This window comes from Falco cherrug, chromosome 1, assembly GCF_023634085.1.
Source record: "Falco cherrug isolate bFalChe1 chromosome 1, bFalChe1.pri, whole genome shotgun sequence".
NCBI classification, from domain to species: domain Eukaryota; kingdom Metazoa; phylum Chordata; class Aves; order Falconiformes; family Falconidae; genus Falco; species Falco cherrug.
The window spans coordinates 27,795,708-27,821,217 of NC_073697.1; the positions used below are offsets into that span (position 1 = coordinate 27,795,708).

The 25,510-nt window shown below is 37.6% G+C and overlaps 1 protein-coding gene across 12 annotated transcripts in view; it reads right to left on the bottom strand.

Moving 5' to 3' along the window:
- TBC1D1 (TBC1 domain family member 1) overlaps positions 1–25,510 on the bottom strand; it is a 123,105-nt gene that overhangs the window by 32,335 nt on the left and 65,260 nt on the right. For 7 of the 12 annotated variants that reach the window (XM_055717672.1, XM_055717667.1, XM_055717656.1 and 4 more), the window contains 10 exons: positions 22,251–22,355; positions 21,490–21,622; positions 20,020–20,111; positions 18,330–18,437; positions 15,801–15,929; positions 13,578–13,664; positions 11,571–11,860; positions 9,722–9,880; positions 7,274–7,393; positions 5,947–6,086 (listed from right to left, as the gene is read on the bottom strand). In XM_055717672.1, the coding sequence (XP_055573647.1) occupies positions 5,947–6,086; positions 7,274–7,393; positions 9,722–9,880; positions 11,571–11,860; positions 13,578–13,664; positions 15,801–15,929; positions 18,330–18,437; positions 20,020–20,111; positions 21,490–21,622; positions 22,251–22,355 (1,363 nt within the window). The remainder of the gene's footprint in view (positions 1–5,946; positions 6,087–7,273; positions 7,394–9,721; positions 9,881–11,570; positions 11,861–13,577; positions 13,665–15,800; positions 15,930–18,329; positions 18,438–20,019; positions 20,112–21,489; positions 21,623–22,250; positions 22,356–25,510) is intronic. The other 5 variants (XM_055717712.1, XM_055717727.1, XM_055717685.1 and 2 more) reach the window with 4 other exon arrangements.

Genomic DNA, 25,510 nt, shown 5'->3' on the forward strand with positions numbered 1-25,510 from the left:
AAGAAGGGCTTTTTTTATTTTTATAGGAAGCTAATAGGGAGGAGGCTCAAATATAATGCATTACCACCACTCTCACTAAGTTGTTTACGCAAGACTCTCTAAATGCAGTGTTTACCAGCCACATCTGCTCTCCAGGGTTAAGAAGTCAGGCAGAATATGGTGACAATGTGGATGGAAGATTTCCATTAAGCATTTTATTTTCTGCATTACACTGTTTTTCCTTGTTTGATTTAAATATTATAAAACTCAGCTTAGCAAACAAACACGAGATCCTCACAGTCGTGTATGGTTAAATTGCCCAAAAGAAAGGACTTTCACAACATCCTTAGTTCTGTTCAGATCTTCCATTCAGGTAGTGCAACACCTTCTTTCATACATGACACAAAATTAAAGAGGAACTGCAAACTTCTATAACAAAGGCTATAATATTCCTATTATTCTACACAGATGTCTAGAATATTTGACTTCATAACCAAATGTGGTAACATGACCAGGAGCCTTTTGTTACCAGAAACCTTTGGATACCGAATCACAAGAAGCAACAAGTCCCTCTAGTCTGACTTACAACTTCAGGCAATGGCTGAATGAGGAATTCTTGAAAAATTGTGTAATTGGATACAGTTGATTATCAGAGTTCGATTTTTCTTTTAAAGCCAAGAGCTTCTTTAAAACTTACCACCTCAAAATTCACCCCATTTACTAATATTATCAAGCCCTGAGATACAAATGCCCTCATATTTCAATGAGCACAGAAGCCATCACACATTATATATAAGTACTTACTGCTTATAGTCAAGCTCTCATGCTGCAAATCAAGAATATGAGCATATATTTGCTCTGAGAGGGACAGAACTGAGTAATCAAGTCTAACCAACTGGCTTTATTACAGCATTCATAAAACTAGTCATTAGTTAATTAATAATCACTTTGTTGCTAAAAAAGAACCATTAAAACAGTATTGGAGGGCACTTTACAAGTAAAGAACACCCCATAAGCACTCTACAGAATGCTAAAGCAACAGTTTACAGTATTTGCAATACTACTACAAAATTATTTTAAAAATAGTTTTGCTTAAACAATGGAAGAGATATAACCTTCACCACAAAGCACATAAACAGGTAGGTGCTAACTACAATTGGTTTTAAGAACAGCAGTTCTTCAAATCCAAACTTTTCTTCAGCATTTAGGATGTAACAGTTTGCTACTTCTGTCTACCAGAGACTGACACCTGATTCATTTTAATGAACAAATCAAGGGTCTTTTCCTGTACAGAGATACTTGTGATTTCTAAAAGAATTATTTTCTGCAAGTCGGGTTGTAAAATACTACGTAGTTGTTCTGACTAAAGTTCCCTTTTTCCCATCTGAATCTATTTTCTGAGCTAAGCAATACCAACCATCTCAGTCCTCCAAACTGCAATTTCTCTCACTGTTCAACATGTAACTTCACCCTACTGCCCACCTCAAAACAAATCACCCATTCTCCAACCTAAAACTGACGCAGCTTTTACAAAAATCTTGCTGTCTACTGTCAGCACACCTTCCACAGCAAGAAAGCTCATTGCAAGCACTATCACCTTCCCACCCTTTACTTCAGAAAACTATTCACATTCCCTTTAAATCTAGCACTTGACTTTACTCTGCTGGGATTTCCTGAAAATCTGCACAACAGTTCTCCCACTATGACCAATTCTGAACAGTTAATATGTGAAAACTGTAGTGAAAACAGTCCATTGCACAGAGGTTTGTAGATGCTGAATAGAAGTATGCAAATATCCCACTGCGCTGCGGTGCAAGGTGAAGTTTCATGATCACTCTGCACTGACCTAAGTGTGTCCTGCTTCTGAGCACGGTAAAAGCACCCACCCTCAGCTGTCAGACACATGTCCCTACCTGTCTCCCTGTGCCTGTTCTAGTGCTTGTGTAATACCGGGAGTGGGACTGGAAAACTGATCCACTGAAAACTAATTACCCATTTTGTGTGAGCCCATACTTTAGCTGCTATAAAGTGATCACCAAGTTGTTCCCTTCACCTTTTTACCAGTGAAGACAGAGAACTAGAAAGTCCTAAACCATCTGCATAGCCGCAGGATGCAGCCCTTGTTAGAGAGACTCTACAGAAGTATGAAGATTTTGCTGCAAGGAGGGTGGGCAGGTATAAAGGCAATAATCAAAGAATTGAAGAAACACTTTTATTACTTAGAATGTTTAAGACAGTGAGTGGGAGAGTCGGAGTGAATTTTGTATAGTCATATATAGAAAACAGGCCAAAAAAAACTTTAGAAAAAGACATTAAAGAAAACCTTCTTTCAAAAGAAACAGTATTGTAACAGATCAAACTGTGATCCATTTTGTAAGTGACATGTGCTCCTCTTTTTCCATCTCTCCACTTTGCAGGATACAACACTCATTCCACCCTTTACAAATAAATAAACCAGAAAAATATGAAAGGGCAAGACCCTGAGTGTGTCTCAAGGTGGCATTGAGAGAAATGCTGCCACCCAGTGCTCCACACCACCTACAGCCACACAACCATTCCATGGGAAGTGGCAAGCAGCAGGAAATAAGGTTGGACATTTGAACTGTAGCTTGCTACAACAGAACTAGCATAATTCAACCCTGCAACCCTCCAGCTACCAGCTGGAAAGCAATACAAATATCTACAGAACAGATAATTTCACCTATACAGAAAATCCTTTCTAGATCTCCAAACTGGAGATCAGCATCTTCAGGCTCACCAGAGATCACCTGTCTGTCCTGCCAGGCGGCAAATTGCATAATGCTTCTCTGATGTGCTTCATTGTAAAGTCAGGGGAAAAAACAAAGCAGGTGAAAATAGCAGGGAATGGGAAAAGGGGAAGCACCCACAAGGAGGAGGGTCTGCACATGGGACATCGCTCCCATAACAACCAAGAGTAATGGTCTTCTTGTAGCCTAGGCTTTCTGTTGTCTCAGAGCGCTCACCTTGCCTGAGCATGGCTGGACTGAGCCCAGTCATCAGGCAAGGCAGAAATGTCAACTGGCAAGAAAAAATGGCTTTCTAGTGTATCTATTTGCAATTTTTTTAGCTCTACTGATTTAGGACGGTTTTTCATTGTACTCCTGAACTAGTAAGAAATGAACAATCTCCTTCACATAAAATAAAATCTTCTTAAGTAATGGTGTCTGCAAAACAAATGGCATGCTCTCTGCCTGGTAATACATGATGCAAGCATCAAAGCACAGCCATCCATCATTTCTCTCCAGTTGAGCTACAGAAAATTAAGTTTTAGCTCAAACTACTTACAAGCATCTCCTAAAGAAGTAAAGGATCCAGAAGTGCAAGACAGTGGGACACAAAGTGCTGTCAGCTTCATGTGGGAACTCAGGACACTAGACATCTCTCAAGTTCAGAACCTTGTGAGATTAAGCTCAGAATTTCTGTAAAAGCTATGTACCAGTTGTCTGGGTTGTCTTGTATTTATTTATTTATTTTAAACTTTTAGTAAATATACCTTCATATCCTGCCATGTTAACCACACGGAGTGGCAATGAACATAATGCAACTTGAGATTCAGCTCACCACTTGCCTGTACAAATGGAATCACAAATGTCAGGACCTAGATTTTTGTCTGTATAAAGCTTAAAGTTGTCTCTGTTTATTGTGACATCTTACACATGCATATTTACTGATTACAACTCTAGGAAGTTACAGCCACAGAGCAGTTTCATTTTGTTGACAGTGCCTGCCCACATGTGGTCAAAGCAATGCATAGTTCAGGCATACTGGTGGATCTTATTTTTAGTACAAGTTTTAGCAATGCAGCCTATGCTAAGCCTGAAAAACTTCATCATATTTGATTCACAGAGATCTCGGCCTCTTGGTGGGCTGACATACAAACTTTTAAAAAATCCCTAGCTTTTTTTTTCACTGGTCTCCTGCAGAGTACCCTGGAGTGGTGTCTGGGCTATTGCATTTGAATGGAGAAATTGGTCAGTGGAGCCACAGTCTAAAAAGGGAAACTCATGAATGTTCCCTTGTTTCCCTCTCCTCATGCTTACTTTAGCAGAATACAACAAAACATGTTGTCTTTAAAATCTTCTTTGCCCTCTGTCCAATTTGACTGAAATTGATCTTTTGGTGATACATCGGTTACTTGCATAAATTCTGTTTCCAAAGGAATTAGTCTAAGAAGAGTGAGAAAGATTTAAAAAAAAAAACACAAAAAACTAAAGGGAACTTTTCAAATCAATAAACTCCAATGCATGTGCTGCTTCTCCTTGACAGAATGTGAAAGAAACAGGAACAAGATTAATGAATGACAGTTACATTTACTCTAGAACTACAGAGAATACTAAGTGTGGTGGTGAGTCCAACATAAGATCATCTGTACAGCAGCTCTCTTAAAGGCTTCAGAGACTGGATCGTGAGTAAGTATCCTTTACTGCCAGAAATGTTCCAGGAGATGCATGAAAACAGAAATGGAAAACCCCGATTCTTGTTATAAATGATAACCCCCTGCTAACTCTGAGTTTTCTCCCTCTGTTCATAAATTGAATATGTACATTGGAAAAAAAAACAGAAAAAGAAAACAAGAGTGAAGAAAAAGGCCAGATATTTTAAATTACTCCTCCTATTAATAGAACTTCCTGTTTTCCATTTTGGCCACACTTGTTTCTCCAACTATTCTGCTTATTCAGCTGCAGGTTGTTAAGATTGTATCTTACAGCTATTATGTCTCAGAGGAAATGCTTAGATAGGCACTTTAGGGTTTTTTTTCTCCTATTTAATATGGGAAGGTTTTGTGGTTTTCAAAAACAAGTAAACTACTTCCAGTCACAAAAGGACACATAAAACCTGAAAAAACAGTTGCTTCACAGAACAACTGAGATTGAACAGCTCCTTCATATGCCTTGAAGTACAGGAGAGCATTTCACGTGTATGTTTACACAACATGCTCATAGGGTCACTTTATTTTGAAGTACACTGAGGCATCTATGCCCGTACACACCTTACACCATCGCCAGTTAAAATACACGGCAAGCAATGCACTGACAGAAACACTTTTGTTATGTGCAGTGTCCAGTTAATCAAGGTGTCCCTTTAAGATGCAAGAAAAAAGTATCAGTGACATTAAGATGGTTACTTTTTACTACACTTATTATAATGTACTGTTGCCTCCTGTTCCCTCATACTTTTTCTTATATCTTTTAAAGTGGCCTTAGAAATCAGTCAGAAGGTAGAGCCTGCAGAGCTCAAGCTGTGAAATTCAAACTTCAGTAGCCAGAGATCATTGTCTAGAGAACAAGCTTCTCTCAGGCATTCTTGGCCTATATGCTGCACTATCTGGTTCATAAAGTGAGATGCATAAAATGATGCACCTGCATGCTCATGTGCAGTGATTTTTTTCTAAGCTGTGGTTCTTCAGCTCTACAGTGATTCAGGGAATAAATACGACAACAGTGGCTAAAGTATGGCTCAAGTAGTAAATGTCACAGACTGGAGGAGCAGCATACATGAGGTCAAATTCAGTCTGGTATGAAGTACATACTACAAAACTCAACTGAAGTCATAAAAGAAATTTAATTCCTTCTGCTAGGCCTGGATTTTTCTAGTCCATAGTTCTACACTTCAGCATGGAAATATGAAACAGAAGCACCACCTCTCCTTTAGAGCCATGCTCGATGATACATTTTTTCCCCAGAAGTCCTTAAAACAGTATACATTAAAATAATTTATTCACTCATTATTTAAATTGACACAACCAGAACTATGTTACAGATGAAGCTGAAAAATAAAAAATCAATAGCTGATGAGCTTGACATGACCAAAAAGTAGGTGGGAAACTGCAAAGATGGTACAAACATATTATCAGGCAAACATGCCCACTTGGTAGACAAAATGATCCATGCTTCAGATTGCATCCACTAACAACATTTATGGGAGCAAATAAAACACAGACTTTACCATCATATCGGCTGGGAGAATCACATGCTTTCTGAGGGGTGGCCACTCGCAGAAATATCTGTTGCCTCCATGAATGCCGTCGAGTCCTTACAGGGCTGTCCACACCAATGGCCTGCGGGCTGTGTTTGGATTCGTAGTCACTAAAATTGTGTAACACAGAATGGCTTGTGAGTAAGCTAGTAACAGTGACACAGTCTTCAGTGAACACAACAACGCGAACCATCAACTAAGCAGTGCAGTGTGCTGTGCATATGCTGGGCCAAGCTCACAGCGTTAGGTAAGTGAAGCTTGCTTTGTGGCAGCAGGCTTTTACAAGGCTTTTACAAGGCTTTTACAAGGCTCATCACTCACAAGGAACATCACTTATGTTCACCAAAAGGGGCTGGCAGCTCTGTGTAATCTGCTTTCTCTAGTTTTAACTGATTTCTTTGCAGCAGTGTATTAAACACGTTAAAGACATGTACACCATAATGTATCTTTACCATTCTGCTGCTTAAATGCCATCCATAAAACCTAGCACTTATTCATAGGAGACACAAAGAACTGCTGATGCCTTTTGTCAGCACACATCAAGGAGCTTTATAAACACCAATTTAACTTCCAGCCTTCTGTGAACTAGATATGTAACATATGCCTTTAAAACATAGACCTGGAACAAAACTTTTAACCTTTCTGTTAGCAAGCCACCATCTGAAATAAGCAACAAACTTGGGAACAGTATCCAGGAAACTTGGATGACCCTTTCAAGTAATCCACAAACTACATAGAGAGGTTTTTATTCAGAATATTAAATGAAATAGTGAACAGCAATGCTGTTTTCCTACTAAAAATCCCACTAACAACTTTCACCTGTTACATCTTTAAACTATTCATTGCTTTATTCCAGCCATTGGCTAAATGGTTGCATGAGTCTTTGTTGAAACTGAAAGGGATAAATGTATTTCAAATAGCTCTGGCAGCAACCAAGAGGAGCGTTTTACGGGCCATCCTCTCCTTTCAATTTGAGGACACTGACATTGCTTAGGATGAGCCATGTATATTCTTTTAACTGAAAACTACTAATACAGTCCTTTGGCAGGAGTAATCACAGAAGTACAGAGACGGAAATTGTATGACCATTACAGCATCAAAATGGCCAAGTTCTGCAATCATGGCAGAGGAGGAGCCTGGGATAGCTCCATTCTTTTGACAGCAATCACATGCAGAATACATGCAAGTGAACTTGCACAGATCAGGTTTTGCAAGTGTGAGAAGCATTTGAAATATTTCAGACAAAGAAACCTTTGAAAATACAGTTTTACCTCCAGGCTTTAAGAGAGAACCCTACCTTGTTGTGCTCCTAAAGTCAGAGGTGTTATTTTCATCTACAGGAGCCAGAAATTTTAAGAAATTTGGCACAGAAGAGGAAGAATGAAGCTTTTTCCTTAAGGCAGTACGGTAGGAGATGCTGAGAGTGCAGTTGGGAAAAGCACAGTTTAGAACAAAGAAGTATAAATCCACTGAATAAAAACAATACATACTGCTAAGTTTCAAACAAAAAGCAGCTAAATCCTGAAGGCCTGAATATCAAGGAAACCAAAGTCAAAACTGAAACTCCTAACAAAGTGCTACTTTGAAATACATATTTTGTTGGGCAAACTAAAATGTTCCAATGTAAATAAATGTATTTCCAGTGAACTTATTATTCTTTGCTATTTAATGCATGTTTCAAGTACGTTCCTTTAATCTAGTAAGAACTGACGCCAACTTTATCATTGTACATTTACTTAAATATCAGTTTCAGTGACTGACTAAATTTGGGGGAAAAGGTTAGGAAAAGCTGACATTGATAATCATTGTGTTGGCAAATGAAAACTAAGACTTTGGCATAAAACATTTTGTAAAGCATTGACAGGGTTTTATTCAGACAAGTTTGGAACTTTTAAGTTAAAAGCTGAGCCTTCCAACTGATCATTAGGATTGCCGCTCTATTTATGCAACAGACAGGAGCACTAATGAAATTTCATCAACAGTTTTCTGGCCAACATAATTCTGCTCTTTCTTTTAAAATAACAAGCCCCCACATACTCAGAAGAAGGTTAATAGAAGGAAGTGAGAACAACTCAGATAACGGAAAGTTTCTCCATGGAATGAAAACATAGAAAATTACTTGGCTGATGATACTGGAAGACCTTTTATCAGAACAAGTACAGAAAAACACCTGACTAGGTGAATTTTCTCCTGAAAAACTAAGCTTGAGAAAGAACTGCTTCTGATAAACCATAATGATATACCTGGATGTCATTTAGCACTGTCTCCTGAAGTTGTAAATGGGATGGGGGTGTGTGTGTGTGTGTGTACTCTGAGACAATCACTAGTATGAAGTGAAGCTGTTCTTTAGTAGCTAGTACCGAGCACGAAGAAGATAAGGCTGCAGCGTGTCCTGCAAACAGGTTTCACTTACAATTGCATTGTAAATCCATCACATATACACAGTAATTTCACTTACAGAACACAATCAAATTGGGCAGTTTGACTATTGATTTAAACTTATTAACCCATTTGATATCCCTATCAATTTTTGTTTTCAGTCTTGTTGCTTAGAGGTGCAGTATGGTATACCCTTAAACAACAGGGAAAGGGAAGGAGATGTTGCTACAGTGCATGCAGTATCATTACCAAATCTATTGGAATAATGTGCTGTTGAGAATGTGCTTCAGGATTCAAGTAAGTCTTATTAAAATGATGAGTAAAGAGGACGTTGTAGACTCACATTTCCTCCTCTGAGCTATACTGCACTTCTGAGGTGAAGCTAAATTAAGAGATGCTAGTTAGTACTCGGCAAATGCAACTGAAGGAACTGGTGAAACAAAGTTCTCAGCCAAGTATTTTCTCAGTATCAGAGGGAAACAGGAAACCTTACCCAGGAGAACAAAGCCAAACAATAAACAGCAAGAGCAATAAAAATTGCTTGCCAATGGCCAGTGACTGTTGACAGTGCTTCCAAGGACATTTGGTCTCATTAGCCTTTTGAGCTAAAATAAGCAGTTATAGCTCAAGAGGTTAAGAAGGTGTTTCATGGTTAAGATTTCTAGGGAGCTACTTGTTTCAGGTTCTCAGGGAAATGATGGGTTAATGTCCTTTTCTCAACGTTCTCTATAGGTATTTTGTTCTGAGAAAGGAGCTACAGAAAAGTATCATTTGATATTGTTCAAAATAACCAAGACAAATACATGGGCTGTTGAGTTGGGTGTTGTTTGTTCTTGGGTTTTGGTTTTGGGGGTGGGGTGGTGGGGTTATATTTTGTTTGTTTGTGGTTTTTTTTGTATCAGCTCTCCACAGTTCTGCTATTTCTTGTCCCATTTAGTTCACTTAGTCAATTTGCCTTTTTTCATTAGACACAAAAAATTAATGTTTCTGTGTTACCATGACCAAAGCAGAACAGAACAGAATTATTCAGGAGGGACAGAATGAGCTGGATCACAGGTTCTTGGCAACTTATCCCTCACACAATTTAAGAAGTGCTGCTGTCTGCTGCATAACGACAAGTTGCTTTGGATAACTGGCTCTAGAGAAAGTCATGTGTCTATGTCTGAAAGAATTTTATTTATTAAAACAAAAAACTACATAAGTAGCAGCTCTACATTCAGTGGTGGAGTTAAAAAGTTCCCTCTCCCACAAAAATCTACCACCTTTGGTCTATATTAATTTATTTTAATTATTTACAATATGGAGCTTGACATTTATGACATAGCAAAACAAACCTACCCCAAACTACGTACAGGTGCTAGCTCACCTCTTTTGTGCAAAATGCCCACTTTGTTCTCCACTTGAATTATGCCTTAGATATTTTAAAAAGTTGGGTGAAGAGGCCGAGGGATTAAGACGAGCTAGAGCAGGAGAACGCGCAAGTTGACCTGAAGAACTTTTAGATTCGTCGACAGATTCATTCAAACTGTATAGTAGGATTCCAGCCAGAGCGATGGAGTTGAGGTAGCACAAAGAACAAAACACAGTAAGAGAGGAAAGGGCAGGGGAAGTGAAATCCCTTCTCTAATCTTTGAGAGGGACCTGACATATACAAATGAGCCATTTCCTATGTTTGTCACAGTTAATGCAGTAATTGTAAGAGGCTGAACATCTTAACCCGATCAGCAAAGTCCCAGATACACACTCACAGGCTTCAGCAAGGCATTTCAGGGTATGACTAAATTTAAACTCTCAAAAACCTGTCACTGACACACCCGTTTCTTCTCCCTCATACGTGCCTCTCCTTGGTGTCTATGATAAAGTCAGGCATATGATCAAGAGTTCTAATGGATGAGAAGTGAAACGCTACATGAAGAACTGAATTTATTTACACTACGAAACAATTTATGAATTGAGGTAAGCTGTTCAAAAACACTCATAAAATGTACAAGACTTGTTAGAAGTCTGTAATTCTATTGAGTTTTGAGAACTTTAAGTATACTTGGCCTCCCTTTTTTCCATTTCCCCTGGTTCCGTACATTTGCTATGAAAGGCAAGCAACGATGATTTATTTTTTTTAAAGTTATGTGAGGGAGCAGGTACACTCAGGTCTTACTAAAAATTGTATGATCAAACTCAAATACAAATAACCAAGGAAAATGAAAAATACACTTAATTTTAGCTGCATTCCTACAGTAAGATAACTGATTGAACAAGCAGCTACAGGCATCAGGGCAACTCTCACGAAGATAACAGACCAACACAAGTCCTACACTGCACTACAAAATCTTTCCAGCATTTTAGAATTAAAAAGGTTCAAAGAAGGGACAAAAAGGCAACTCAGGTTATGTTTCCTTTCAAATACTGTAATTCTTTCTTTCGCTGTCATTACCTGTTTCAGGCATGTTTTTTTACTAACTTGCCTCCTGCAGGGAAAAATGAGCTGGAACACAGAGACTATCTACTAACTTGTGTAAATGAGCAGTTTTGGCACTAAAACAGAAGCCTACAGACAGAAATGTTTCCATAGTAATTGGAAAAAGCCAGGTAGAGGGAGGGAAGAAAACTACCGCAAAGTTAAGAGGACTTTAGAGATGTAGAGGCAGGTTTTTGAAGGAGTACAGCTTGACAAATATTAACATGAAGGCAAGCAGTAGCTTGTTTTTGCAAGTAAAATCTACACGGGTTCATTTAAAAACTAGCAAGGAGCCTCAACTCTATCAACAATTAGGCAATTCATGTCAGTTTTGTGCGTTATTTTAAAGTCACACATGAATTCACCAACTAGCAAGGCTTTCAGCATCACAAATGCTACTAGATTTTTCTCTATAAATAGACAACAAGTAGTAGTATTTATTTGTACTGCTTACAGATTAAAATAACAAAAAATAATTAATATTGCTTGCAAAAATATAATCAAACCCGAGGAGCAATCCTATGTTGTGCTTACACTTAGTTTTGTGACAAATGGTGGAACTACAGATCTCATGTTTTCTCTCCCCTGTGGAGAACATGGGGCTAAAAGTGTTTTTAAACAGAATACCTACAAACCTACAAAGAGTGACACATTGCTGCCATACATTTCTTATCCATTAAGAGGACATACCTGGTATGCAATTATCACCCCCAAATATGCCCTCAACAAATGAAATCATAGCCTGCTTTTAATGTCTTACTTTCTTTTGTGAGGAGTCTCTGTGCTCACTGAGTGATACCTCATGAGTTTCCTCTGGGGAACAGAAGGTGATGTTTCAACAGGTACCAGAGATTCCTGGCTTTCCGTTGGCAAATGACTCAGTGTGTTTGCTCGCCTCCGAAAGCTTTGCTGAGGTAATGTAACGGACTGCTCAACAGGAGAATCATCTGCATCGCTGGAGACATCACCCACTGATCCACTGGTCTTGACAGTGTTTCCTGTAGGAAGTGCAGGAAGTCTGTCTTTCTCCTTTTCACACAACGGTGGCTCCTAGCAGTGCAAAAAAGGTTATCAACACGTGGGCTTAGAATCAATCTTTGAGGTTGCAGTCCCATGTCATTCACATCCCACAGAAACCTGCTTCAAACTTGCACATTTTTATCATGATAGATCAAAGAAAGAATCTTTGATGTTTTATGTCTTTGCTATTAATCACTTAGAACAACAAATCACCTCCATTTTACAGAGAAAAAGTAATTTTGGGAGTAGTTGTATTTTACAGGAAGTTGAATACACCTCAGAGGAAATGGAGTCAGAACAGAACAGAAGGGTCAGGTTTGGGTAACAGTGACAGCAACAAAATGGTTGGTATTTTGGAGTACTATATATTTAGCACCCCATTTAACAATATATAACTATATATATAAAATAGTCCTTATCTATATCTCATCCTCTCATCTATCTGAAGATTCACACAAAGGACTTGAATTCTCTGACTAGATGCCTCTTTCAGTCCAAAACCATGTGTTTTTCTTCACTGTCCACCTTGTGTTTCCTGCAGAGTTGGCCATTCTTTCCAAAAGATAAGCAGACTTTTGATTACCTGAAGTCAGGAGTCTTTAGGTGACTAGGCACTAGAGGAGAATCAATAGCTGTATCCAAGTCTGCAGAGTGCTAGGCTACCTCTAGGGAAGAAGAGTGTTCATATTTTATTCAGACTAAAAGCTTTCTAACCATGAATAGGGGGATATCGTGTTTTACCTTTATGTTTTTTATGAATGCAATCCTGCATTCATGGTATGTACTTTCAGGGCTGAAACCAACCCCATCAGCATCAGCAGCATAGTAATTACTGCATTTGTTTTCTGCACACTGTTGCAAGATTCAGATTACATTATATAATATTTTATTTCACATCTATAGACTCACACGATAAGATACATAGATACAAAATATATGTTTATATAAGTACAAGGAATTTCTAATTTAAATGGAGACCCAATTGCACTGCTATCTTTTATAGCACAGGGAACAAAATGAAAAGCCTGAAAGCAACTTGAAACTTCTGGAGAAGAGAAACACAGATTTACTGTGAGCCCCATATTGTGTCAAAAAAATATGGAGATCTCCAGTAAAATTCTACAGATAACATCATCTTACACATCACCATTGTATTGACATATGACTGCTTTTTCTTAGCCTGAATCTCTTTTACCAGAGTAAACTGGGAAATGACTTTGTTCAAGTTGTCCCTCAGAGGACTCATACACTTTCTAATATGTTATATATATGAAAAATTATTTGGGTAACCAACATGTAAATTCTGAGAAAATATTGCTTCAAGTTGGGGGAAAAAAACCCAACAAACCTCCAAAAAAACCCTCAAATGGTAGTGGCTGATCCAAGAGGCTGGCTGCAATGAATGCAGCCCTGTCATCCCCAGAGGGACTCAGCACAGGAATAAAGACACACCTTATGGATCAGCAAGTGGCAGCAGGACTCTTACAGGTAGGAAGAAAAGACATACCTATGCTCCATACTCTATGATACTATTTCTGTCATACTGTTCGGGCATTCTGGGGTTTATTTCTTTTCACACACAATCCATTAGCTTGCCTACTCCCCCAAAATAATTAAAAAAACCCAAGATGTTAGAATGGAACAGTTACATGAATAGCTAGTAACTGCATTTCACATCTGACTAGTTGTTTCAGGGAATATTACGTGAAGTTTCTAAATATGTACATTCACCCCAGGCTTTACTTACTTTACTTGTGCTGCTTAAGGTACTGGACATGGAGCTGTCCAGATCCACAGCACCAGAACTGTCCAGTGGACCTCTGGCTTTACTGCCCTGTAGAGATAAAGCACACCAGCAGTCAAGATTATGACATACAGGGCATACCAGAAAGAGATTTGTGTAGCACAGTCAGAATCTGTAATTTTCAAAGACAGTATCAAATTTAATTTCCTGAAATGCTTAAGAATAACCTTTGCCTCTGTGAGAAACAGAGGTTTCATTCAGAACAGTCACTGACATTTTAAAGGACCTTATGGAATTAAGGAATTCTCATGGGCAACGATGTGCTTTCCAGGACATGTACACGATCATATATTGCACACATGTACTGTAACTACTGTTGAAGTACCTTCTGTATTCCAAACAGGAAATTTTCACACTACGCACTTCTTACCAAGACACTAAGAAATTAAAAAGCTGTCTATTACAAAGGACTTAAATCCATGTAAATTTAATACACAGCAAAACATAAGTTCTGGTATTACCCATTTCAATGCCTACAAATCAGAAAGCAGAAATATTTTTGTATAACCTGTTCAACAATATTTTTGTATAATTCGTTCAACTAATGTTTGTAATGGAACCAAGAGAAATATCAAGAAACCTACTGATGGATTCTTATGTGCTAATATAACTGTGGAACTGGTATCTTTCTAACCTTAAGGGGTATCATTTCTTTATGTTCTGAAGTTAAGGCTTATGTTTTCTTCGAACTGTTATTCCAGGTAAAATAAAAAATACCACCATTATTCACAATAGTGACTATTTTTTCCTTGAGGCTCAGACAAAATGTTTTGCCTCAGATCTGACCAAAACCAAGAACTTCCATCAAAACAACCATGACAGTGAAAATGCAACCAATATACACCTGTGCTTACGTGAAGATAGTTTATGCCAGTCAGGACAAACTGTCAAAAATTACTATACCTAGTGTAACAACACTAATGTTATGTTTCACATCGCAAACACATCCACTGCAGGATTTTATGAGAGCCAACTCTAGAAACACTGGCTGGGAAGTAATGAAGAGAGATACTATATTAAAAATCCTCTCTATATGCATAATCATAACAGGGAGAACATGCTTTTGCTATCATTCATTTCATGAACAGGTTAGATATGATGTCTAAAATAAGCTTTGAAAGCCTAGTTTTGTCTCTACAAGTTGAATGTCTATGAGCCAATAAACTGTCCTACATCTTGCTTCAATTTACATGTTTGCTGATGAGAAATGAGAATGCCCAATTTTTGTTACCTAATATTTGTTGTTTAGCATTCTGTCACAACTCTCTTTCTTTTCTTTTCTTTTTTTTTTTAAAAAGGCAGAAGGTCTGATTTTTTTTTTAGTAATTTGTCAAGCAGAGGCTTTTCCAAATCTCCTATTATTTTCCTCAGACTTTCTCCACGGAGTGCAAAACAAAGAATATTTGAATGAGAAGACACCCCATAGGTTTAAAAGTAGTGCTTAAACTTGACATCTGATTTGTTTTCTTAACTGTTGCTGTATACATTCAGCAGATATTTTCAGCAATATGTTTATGATAAACATTTTTCTGTGTTGTCCTGGGGATCACTATCACATAGGAGCTCAAGTTTTTTTTCCCACTAATAGGTATTGCCAGACACTGTTTACAAAAAATTTTAGCTGATGTGATATTTCATAAATGCCTTCATAACCTTTGTGCCTTCTTAAGGTCTTTATACCCCTCACCTTCAAATAATCTCTAGCGTTTAAAAGTTCAAATGCCCTGTTATTCATCCATTCTGTGCCACTAATAAATATTATCTCATTAGGAATGCTTAGTCAGTTCCCCAATCATTTCATTCTACATAAAGAGCAGTGAACAATTATAATTACTCTTTTAATTTTCTAAATCCGAAAGAGAAATAAAACAATGGTTGCTTTTTTTAAGTTCTCATGCTCAACTTCATATTAATTTTTTGAAATGCTTATACACACTATTTCTTGTCTAGCAATTAGTTCCCTTCTTCCAGGACTTTGTATTCTCTCTACCAAAGCCCTGCTTTGTTTTGTCTTCTTCTAACCTGTACAATCAAATATTTTTGTCACTGTGCCTTTAATAACAACTTGGCTACAACCTGGAAGGATAACAAATATGACTTTCATATCATTCAAATAAATAAAACAACGACATTATGTTCAGAGGCAATAAACACAAAGATACTTACACGTGATAAAATACTTTCAAATGATTCTGTCAGAGATCTTTTTGCTCTGTTCTTTAACATATCTAATCTGAATCTTGGAGCACTGCTGGGCACCTCATTTACTGCATTCTCGGCAAGGGGTTGTGAAGTCTGCAAGTGTTAAAAAAAATAAATGCAAAATACTCAGCAGCATGGAGCAGAATTTCAGTGAACAGTCCAAAGACTTCTGTAACCTGAAACAATACTTTCTCCCGGTGTCCTTAGCTTTTCATGCCTTTTTCTCTACTGATACTTAGCAATGCTTCAGAAGAATTGCCATCTTGATAGGGATTTACAAATTCTAAATTGTTTGTACAAATTCTAAATGTTTAAATGTAACAGAGTAGAGATTTCTGCTGGATTTACTTTTCTTCAGCCAAGAAATTACTCAAAGTTGATGAAGCTCATAATTAACAAGAACTATCAAGTGTCCCCACATTAAAATGAGGCTTTCTAAGGGCCAGAAAAATGTATAACAATCTAACTCTTCTATATATTTCACCAGTAGAAACACTTCCATCTTAGAGGTAACAGTCTATTTAGAGTTTTGCTTTTTAAATAAGTATTTCAGTCCATTTTTAGTACTTGTGAAGACTAATATAGTGAATACAAAAATGACACCACAACGCAAATATTACCACCCAAACTTGACACCTGCAGTAGAAGCCAGAGCACAGTTTTCGGAGTTATTTTGTGGGGTACATCCTGCGGCTGCCAGGCACTGTAGCTCTCTCTACATGGCCCTAATTTCAGAGATCTGAATAACTGATCTACGTAACTATTAGTACATGGACAGCTGAATAGTACATCATCACCATCGCTATAGAGTCCTGTCTAGCTATTATTTTAAAGCATTCTACTGACAAAGTTACAGGCTTCTGTATTTTCTTTTCACCTTCACTCATCTCATCCACAAAGGGCAAATCAGATGCTGCCCGCTATTACATTCTTACAAAAAGACACTTAGTTTGAAGGTCATTTTTGTTAAATAAGATCCATGTACTAGTATCACATTTAATTTATTTTTCCTCACCTGATTTAGGTATTTTTAAAAAATTATTAAAAGCATGAAAGTGAATGTCTATGTAGAATAGAAGGGAGCAGGGACATCATGACGTCACCGGTTAATGACTGCTTAGACAAACAACACTGCCAGAGCCCATGTTCAAAGGTATCTGCTATTACACAGCTTGGGAGACAAATTATCAGAGCAAACATAATGATGGACTGGACTGAGGGCAAGTCAACTCTGTTCTTAGAGCACTGGCATCTTTGCAAGTGTCAGATTAACCAATTCTGCTCAAATTTGCTCAGGCACTGAGCAAACAGACTGCAGCAGGCCTTAGAATTTTCAAGCCATTTCTGACTGACAACTATGTGACAATCAGCTGGCATTAGATCAAATAAAAATATTTCAGGTACGATAAAGGACCTCAAGCAATGTTTCTTCCCATCATGCCATAACTACAACACTTTTTTTTCTTAAAAATGTATTTCTGGTGAGATGCTCAAGACAAGAAATCAGAGAACAAAATATACAAAGTTTTCTTCATGCTTTATCAGGGAAGTCAATAATTAGCCAGTGGGCGTAAAAGGAGAAGAGATTAACAAAGTGAAGAAATAGTATATGAAGGCTTGCTGCTATTTCTCCAATTTCTTCAGCAGTCTAATTATTCTCCATATATTAATTTGCTAGTTTATATCACAAATAGCCAACAGCAGCCATGGAATTACTGGCCAGAAGTGGTGAGACAGCCAAGACTTTTAAAACGGTTAAAAATCTGGATCTGAAAGATCTATAGAATAGGTGCTGATCCTCTTTTAAATGCAGACCTTCTCGAGGTGTCTCAAGTTAGCCACAAACCAAGGCATCCAAAATCATTCATCTCTTTCGAAAAATTGTAACTGTGCTGTAAAAATTGCCAGTTAAACAGCACTGATACAACCTGATACAGAATGAAAGATAGCGCAACTCTTTGGAAATGGGTGACAGTCTCTGCAGCAATCCTCCTCAGCTACTCCTCCTTGAGGCCACTTCAATGGTGGTTTGCACACAAGAAATAACTTCCAGCTGTTGAGTAAATGTGATAGTCTTTAACAAGGATCAAATCCACTGCATTATGAGGACACTGACTCACACAGACAGCAGGATGGCAAATGTCACAGACCAGCTGAGAGCAATTACAAGTTCGTTATATAGTCTCTCACATACATGGAATTTTCATTGCAGTGAGAAGAAAGAAAGAACCAAATTGGTGGTCTACCTTGTTTGCAGCTCTCTCCTAGGCCTGACATCAGACTGTACCGTGTACCTCAAAATCTGAGATATGCCCGTTTTGGTGCATGACAATTGCCTATGTATCATAAGCAAAACCAGTGTCTGCCACCACCTACAGTTTGAAGTTCCCAAAAGCCAGTGATGGAAATGTGCCTTTGGAAAGATAAAAAAATGGAATGGAAGATTTTCTCCTAGCTCCTCCTTACATGAGCTAAAATTGAACGATTACTTACCTGTTTTTCTCCAACATGAACATGGTCCTTCTGTTTTTCTTCATACATGTTTCTCAAAACAGAGATAACCAACTCATTCTCTTTTTGATCATTTCTTGGTTTTAATTTCTTTAATTGGAAACAGCACAAGCACAATTATTACATATTTGTATAACAGCAAATATTTACTCTTTTCTTTTTGTCACTGTCTATACATTGTTAATGTAAGAACAAGTTTAACATGGTTAATGCTACTACTCCAGTCCACCAGAGGACACCGGTGTCCCAGGCAAAGCCTCAACCAGCCACAGAAACAGGTGACCTCACTTCATACATGACAAAATTTACATGAAAGATAAAGGACAACTGTAGAGGTATCAAATTGCCACAAGCAAATACAGACTTTAAAAAATATTTTTGTAAAGAAAACCAAAACACTGTAGTTCTGAGTTTTGTAGCACACATGAAGTACTGTCTGGCAGTTATGATTGCACAACCCTTCTAAAAATCATTCTCATTGGACATTTCATTTTTGGGAAATGACATAGGTATTTTAAAAACTAGTGCACAAGGTGAACCTATTTGTAAGAGAAAATGTTTTTAAAACAATTTATTATAGAATTTGATCCCAGAAATCTAACTTTTGAAAAGCATATGCTGTTTTAAGTCTATTGATGTAATGCAGAGGATACACTATGAATTAGCTAATGCCAAGGTAGCATGTCATTAATGCATGTCTTAATATTCTTATTAAGACAGTTATCTAAAAATGCAAATCATGGTTATAACATACGGAGCTGTAAGAATTTATTCAGGCAGTCCAACTGAAAAAATTAGCCGAAAAAGACAGGCAGGAGAGACATACTTTACCCTTGGTTTTACCAAGTTAATTGTTTGCAGACTCTCACCAGAAGCAATTAACAGTTTCCTGTGACTACTAGAAGCTTTAGATCATTAAAATGTGTGCAGAATACTAAAAGGCAACAGTGCCAGCCAGCTGTTGTATACTAAGAAATCACCTAGCTCATGGAATCAGTTCCACAGAGTACCTTCCAAATTTGGTACTGGATGATAAACTGCCACATGGAAACACACAAAGAGACTGAAATCACTCAAGAGAGGAAGGAAACATTACTTTTTAAGAAGTCTGAAATTTCCTAATCTTCAGTAGTATGCCAAGCCCAATGGCATTTCCTGCAATGTTCATAGTTTGTCTTAAATCCAGCTATGCTTTCCTCTGTGCTAAAATAACTTTCTATCTTCTGAATGAAATCCAAACTTTTTTTACTTAGTTTGACAACTATGAAGATTAGAATACATTTTAGGCAGGAAATTTCCTATCTGGGAATGTTACAATGATTTATTTTGGTAAAAGTAACAGCTAAATGTTCTCACTGTACAAGTCACTACCTTCACCCACAAAAAAAATAAAAAAATGTGCATTGTACCCAGTGAGACGTCAACATTTTCCTAGAAAACAAGTAGTATTAGGGGAAAAAAATGAGTAAAATGAGCCATTTTCATCAAAACACACATTTTTAACAGGTCTAGAAAAATATACGGAAATTAAAGCACAAGGTGGTTAACAGTCTGTTAAGTAAAGATATTAATAACTCATTAAAAAATGAAAATAACTTTGGTGTTTCACAGTGATGTTAGCAAAAAAAAAAAATCAACTGCTTTAAAATCTTGTAGGAAACAAAGAGCTTACCTTAACCTCTTCAAAAACAGAGGCCTGCTCCTGGTTATTTAGTGTTGTAAGATGCTTTTGTAGTTCTAGTTTAGTCTTAGAAGGGTGTAACCCTACCAAGAGGAACAAAAAAGAACAAATCACAGGGTCAAATTTGTCAGAATTAATCAGTCTCATAACTATGTGCACAATTTAATCCAAAGCTCTTCAGTTATTTGAGCTGATGCACTGCACTGATTTCATAACAGGGCATTAGAAAGAACTCTAGGTTAATTTAAAGCTACTACTGAACTCATGTCTTTAAAATGAGGGACACGAACTCTGCAACAAGGAGATTTACTCAGCACAGACCAGGATTATACTCTCATCTGAAGATTCCATTATCACACAAGACAAAACAAACCCACAATCTACTGCATTTTAGCATACTACTTTGTTGGGTGTTTTATGCAGTACTGCTTGGATTTTGCTTGTGGTATAAATATAATTTCCATTGATTTCCTTCAATTTGTATGCCATGGCCTCTTCTGAAAAAGAGTAAATTTATTCCACGTTAGTGAAGTTCTTGCTTTGTCTCCTAATGAAAAATACTGATAGTCTAAAGCAGACTACCCTCTCATTCAGATTATTTTTTTCTGTTCTCATCCTGGATTAAATGCCTTTCCTCTATTTTCTGTGAAAAACCAGCAAACAGTAGTTTGTACTTCATTTTCTGATCATGGCATTTCTCCTCCAGAACCACATGATATGATTAACCAGATGGCATGATTAAAGGCATTAAAAATCATTTGCCTTTAAGAAATTTCTCAAAAATCATAGCTAGCTGAAGACCAAAATAGAGTGAAAAGTAGTTCTGGAAGTTCTCCAGTTTCATCAAATTAATACTAGATAGGTTTTAGTCCAACAAGCTACTGTCATGTGATCTGACAAGCTGCTGTTGCCCTTTATTCACCCCAGACATCGCTTAAATGAACAAAACCTAACTGCAAAATTTGCTGAAATGCAAAGATTTTTTTTGTCTTGGAACTCATTTTCTGGGCAACAACTACAATTCTAACCGCTGTATTTTCATGAAGGAGCATAGATCAACATGCACAACCATGTAGTTCATGTTTAGTGGTGGTGTAATGCATTACCTAAGTGGATTCAATAGGACAGCAGGTCATAGCTATTGCAGCATATATTCTTGAGAAGTTCTGTAACTACAGTGCTCTGTGTTTAGTGGTTAATAGAGTCAAGCTAGCTGCAATTTAGTAATACTTAAGACTCTTAATTAACTTTCAAAAATTCAACTAAAGTAGAAGAAAGAAGCTTAACTTTTACTACCTGACAGATGACATTGCAGTCCTCTACATAAAAAGACTTCCAACCGTCCATCCCAAATCCCAAGCTCTTTTTAAGCATTCATTCCCTTAGAGTTTCACATTTAAGACTGTCCCCCAATAAAATCATTAGAAAATATATTTGACTAGAAAGTTCTTTAAACCTCACCTTCTATCTTTTCACAGAGTTTATGCAAGCTTTGCATAGGGCATCCTTCACAGAGCTGGGGCTGTGCCTTGGAAGTTTGTTGCACAGCAGCTACAGTGAAAGCCTGTTTCAGTGTCATCATGATTTCATCAACCTGAAAAGAATAAAGTGAAAAAGAACAGAATTTCACTCCTCCACTGAGCTTCTGTTTTCCTTAACACAAGCACAACAGTCTTAAAATGATACTGCTGGTTGTTTGGGAATGTGCTTACCACTAAAAAGAAAAGCTGTTCCTGTGTCATTTCTGCCTAAGCAAGACAAAAGTCATCATGAAGTCTTATCTCTTCCAGGCCACCCATTTTTATTACTGTGGTCTAATAACAGATACTACCTCTATCTAGAAACCTTTTCTTGTCTGTGATAAAAAAGCTTACTGCAGTTGTGTGTGACTCACTGGCCTGACCCAGAGCACAGTAGTGTAGTCCTGATTTTCTGAATAGGTACATTATAAAACACCCCTCCTTCCAAAAAAGGAGGCATATGGTCTAACTTAGTTTGTGCAATGAAAGGAAGTTTTATTGTATTTTAAGGGGGGGTTTAACTTCCGCCTTCAAAACAAATTTAAAGTTCCTTTGCAGACTGCTATTTTAGTCACATTTTTTAAAGAATAATATTTCTGAATGGAGCAGGTTTTTAAGACATCGGGCAAAATATAGAGCATGGAGCAACAGAAGACTTTTAGGGCCTAATATTCCATTAGGCTCTTCTTTTCTTTCACTTACCAGTGCTTCATCTGTACACTGAAACACGTAGCAAACGAAGTGGAAGCCTCCGTTTTCTGAAGACTCTCTGCAGATGAACCCAAAGTGATCCACATGTCTAATTCCCTACCACAAAAATAACAGTAAAGAACCAGTCATATTTATTTTTAATGTTTTGTACCTGTATTTTTTCTAGTTAAAAAAGCATGAAAAGCCCAACAGCATTACAGATAGGTCACATATATCTTGTTCCAGCTACATTAAAGTCATCTGGCCATTAGAAATCTATTCTGTTACAGAATCTATGACTTCATCAATCTTTTAAATTTCACTTAAGTTAGAGGTTGTTTATTGGTTTTGGGGTTATTTTTTAATGACTGAATTACAATAGATCCATTGGAAAACACAGGGATGAATACATGCTATTCAAGATGTATTTTACTCCGTATTGGAAACAGCAGGGAAAAAAAGCTTGCTCTCTTTTTCTTCCCTTTTGCTAAAGCAGTCAACAATTGCTTTACATTTGTAAAAGCAAATCAAAGCAATAGTGCAAAATGGATAAACAATTTTTTTTCCATCTACAGAAAAGCTTGGCTAGTTAAAAAATGAAAATAGTTAAATATATTACTTAAAGATAACTCATGGAAGCATTTATTTCTCCAAAAACGCACGCAAATTGAGGCACAATCTACTTGCAACAGTAGATAGACAGCACATCCTGGGAAAATGCTAAGAAGGTTTTTTAATTGCTGGGAGTTTTTTTCTTTCATGAAAAGACTTTCAGATGAATAGAGCTGGGTGATCCCAGCGCACATCTCCTCAGTGCACCATTCTTGATTAAAAAAGCCAAACAAACTTACGATGATGAATTATATGCACAGTGGTAGAGCCTGTTTATAGAAATTCTGTTATATTCAGCACCTTTTTACTACCTTCTAGCTGTCATGGCACAACAATTATAGTAGGGTAAAGAGCAGCAATAAACTGCTGTATTAAAAATCAAAATGATAAGTCACAATAAATCAGAAATTTCAGTGAAATTTAGACAGTCTGAAGATGCCTAGCAGGACTTTTTTGTTGGTTCTTTTCCTTTTTAATACAGCAAGAATCACTGAATATTCTATTTGCCTTTTTATCATGAAGAAAACAGTTTTAAAAGCATTAAAAAACATAAAAAGAACACTTCTATAAAACAGAATGGCCAGGTGTCCCAAAAATGAACACATTATAGCATCAGATATGCTTAAGCAATCTGAACAATATTGTCTTATCATTCAAAATACTAACAAGAAACCTTCAGACCATGCCATCTGAATGAGGGAAAATAATTTAACATATATGGAGATACCTGGTTTGTTGGAGTGTGACAATTACACAGATAACAAAGTCTTTATTAGACAAACATCAGGCACTAATATGCCATGAGAACAAAAAGGTCAGAAGGACATTTAAATGATGTAAAACCTGCAGCTTCTCCAACTCTAGCTCCATTGGATGTCCAGGCTAAGCATTTTAGGAGGCAGCTATGTGATAAAGCAAGAACAGGTTGATGCAACCTGCAGACTTTCTCCCTCCTTCACCCACATTAGAGATGTATACAGAACGCGCTGAGCCCCCTCTCTAACCTCCCAGCCCATGTTTCTTCTTCTGAAAGATTATTTCTTCTCCTGACAACCCAACTGCTACGATGGAAGGAGCCCAGCTGGGATCATGGCCCTGCCCATGAAACTGCGAGGTACCAGGAGCTGGCAAATGCTCTTAGCTGTTTCAGATAAGCTAATTCAGATACTGCCCCAGGACCACATACTTCTTTCTGCCATTATAATAGCTCACTGATAGATTGGGCATTCTGGAAATTAAGTACTGATTCTGATTCTGATCTCCCCTCAAGAAAAGATTATTCAAGTTCTCTTATGATCATGATGAGTCCATAAGAACATTCCATCAAGTCTTCTGTAATGTACATACTTAGGGGAAAAGCCCTCTCTACTCCAATACCAGTATTTGTCCAACTGACATAACATCTACCCAGTAGCAGCACATTCTTCAGACAGGAGGGAGGAAATAAATCAGAACCTCATTCCTACTGTTCTGAGGAGCACAACCATCTGCTGATGTTCAGGGCAAGTCACAAAGTCTACCTAACTAGTTCCTGCCTCAGGAGATGGCCTAAGGGAACATGGGGATAAAGATTTTTCTGTGATCAAGGAGTTCTCTTCAAAGCTCTTGATCTGACAGCATGCAAACTGCTTAAGTTTACTCCGAAACAAGCACTACACTGGTTTAATTCAAGGCGAATTTTTAGTTCAACTAGTGGGAACATCCATTCCTCAATAAATATAATTTTATTTATATAATTATAGTTCAGGTTAATTTCTCAGAGGTTTAACCTAAATTGATCTATAACAGGTTTTAAAGGAATTAAGTGTTCTCTAAGGACTCCATCTTAGTTTAATAAATTACATTCAGTTTCCCCATTCACTTAAACTGAATCAAATCTGGTACACAAACTAAATACAAGTAATGCCCCGCAAGACAGAGAACGGCTAATGAAAGACAAATCCCTGTATCATGACACTGGTTAGTTAACAAAAGCAACTGGTCTATGAAATGTCTTTATGAACAGTTGCTCAGCCTGTAGGTTGACAGCTGAGCAACTCTCCAAGGACGGTCCCCTGCTCCTGTACACAGGACCTGCCAGCAGTTAGTGCAGCTGCCCATATAGGAGTCCTGTAATTGCCCGAGCTGTCCCACGTCCTTGATGTGACCATGACTATTCTGCCCTCACACTGCTAAGCAGCTGCAGTAGCTGAGTGTGAATCATATGCCTGTGTAACCTATGCAATGCCATTACCACATCTTCATGTGTGTAAGTTGCATCTCTTTCGAAACATCACCACTCAAAATAAATCTTTAGATACCCTCACATAATCCATGCAATATCTAAGTCAGAGCCACGAGAACAACAGGCAGGACAGGGAAGCAAACTCTGTGGCATAAGGAACAGGGATTAATAGTGAATGAAGGGGCTCTGAAACATGCTTACCCTCAGTGCATCAAGACACTACCTCTGCATGGCAGAGGGTTGTCTTCTTTACATACATGCAACATATAATCTTGAAAAAAATGTATTTCTGAAGCATTTTTCAGATAACTCTTACATATTGGTTTTCTCCTTTCATTATCACTTCTTGAAAAATATGGTTCAAGGAATCCCAGGTTTGCACAACTGTGAATCACGCCCGCTGAAATCTCAAACCAGAACGGACCAGGGTGTTCCT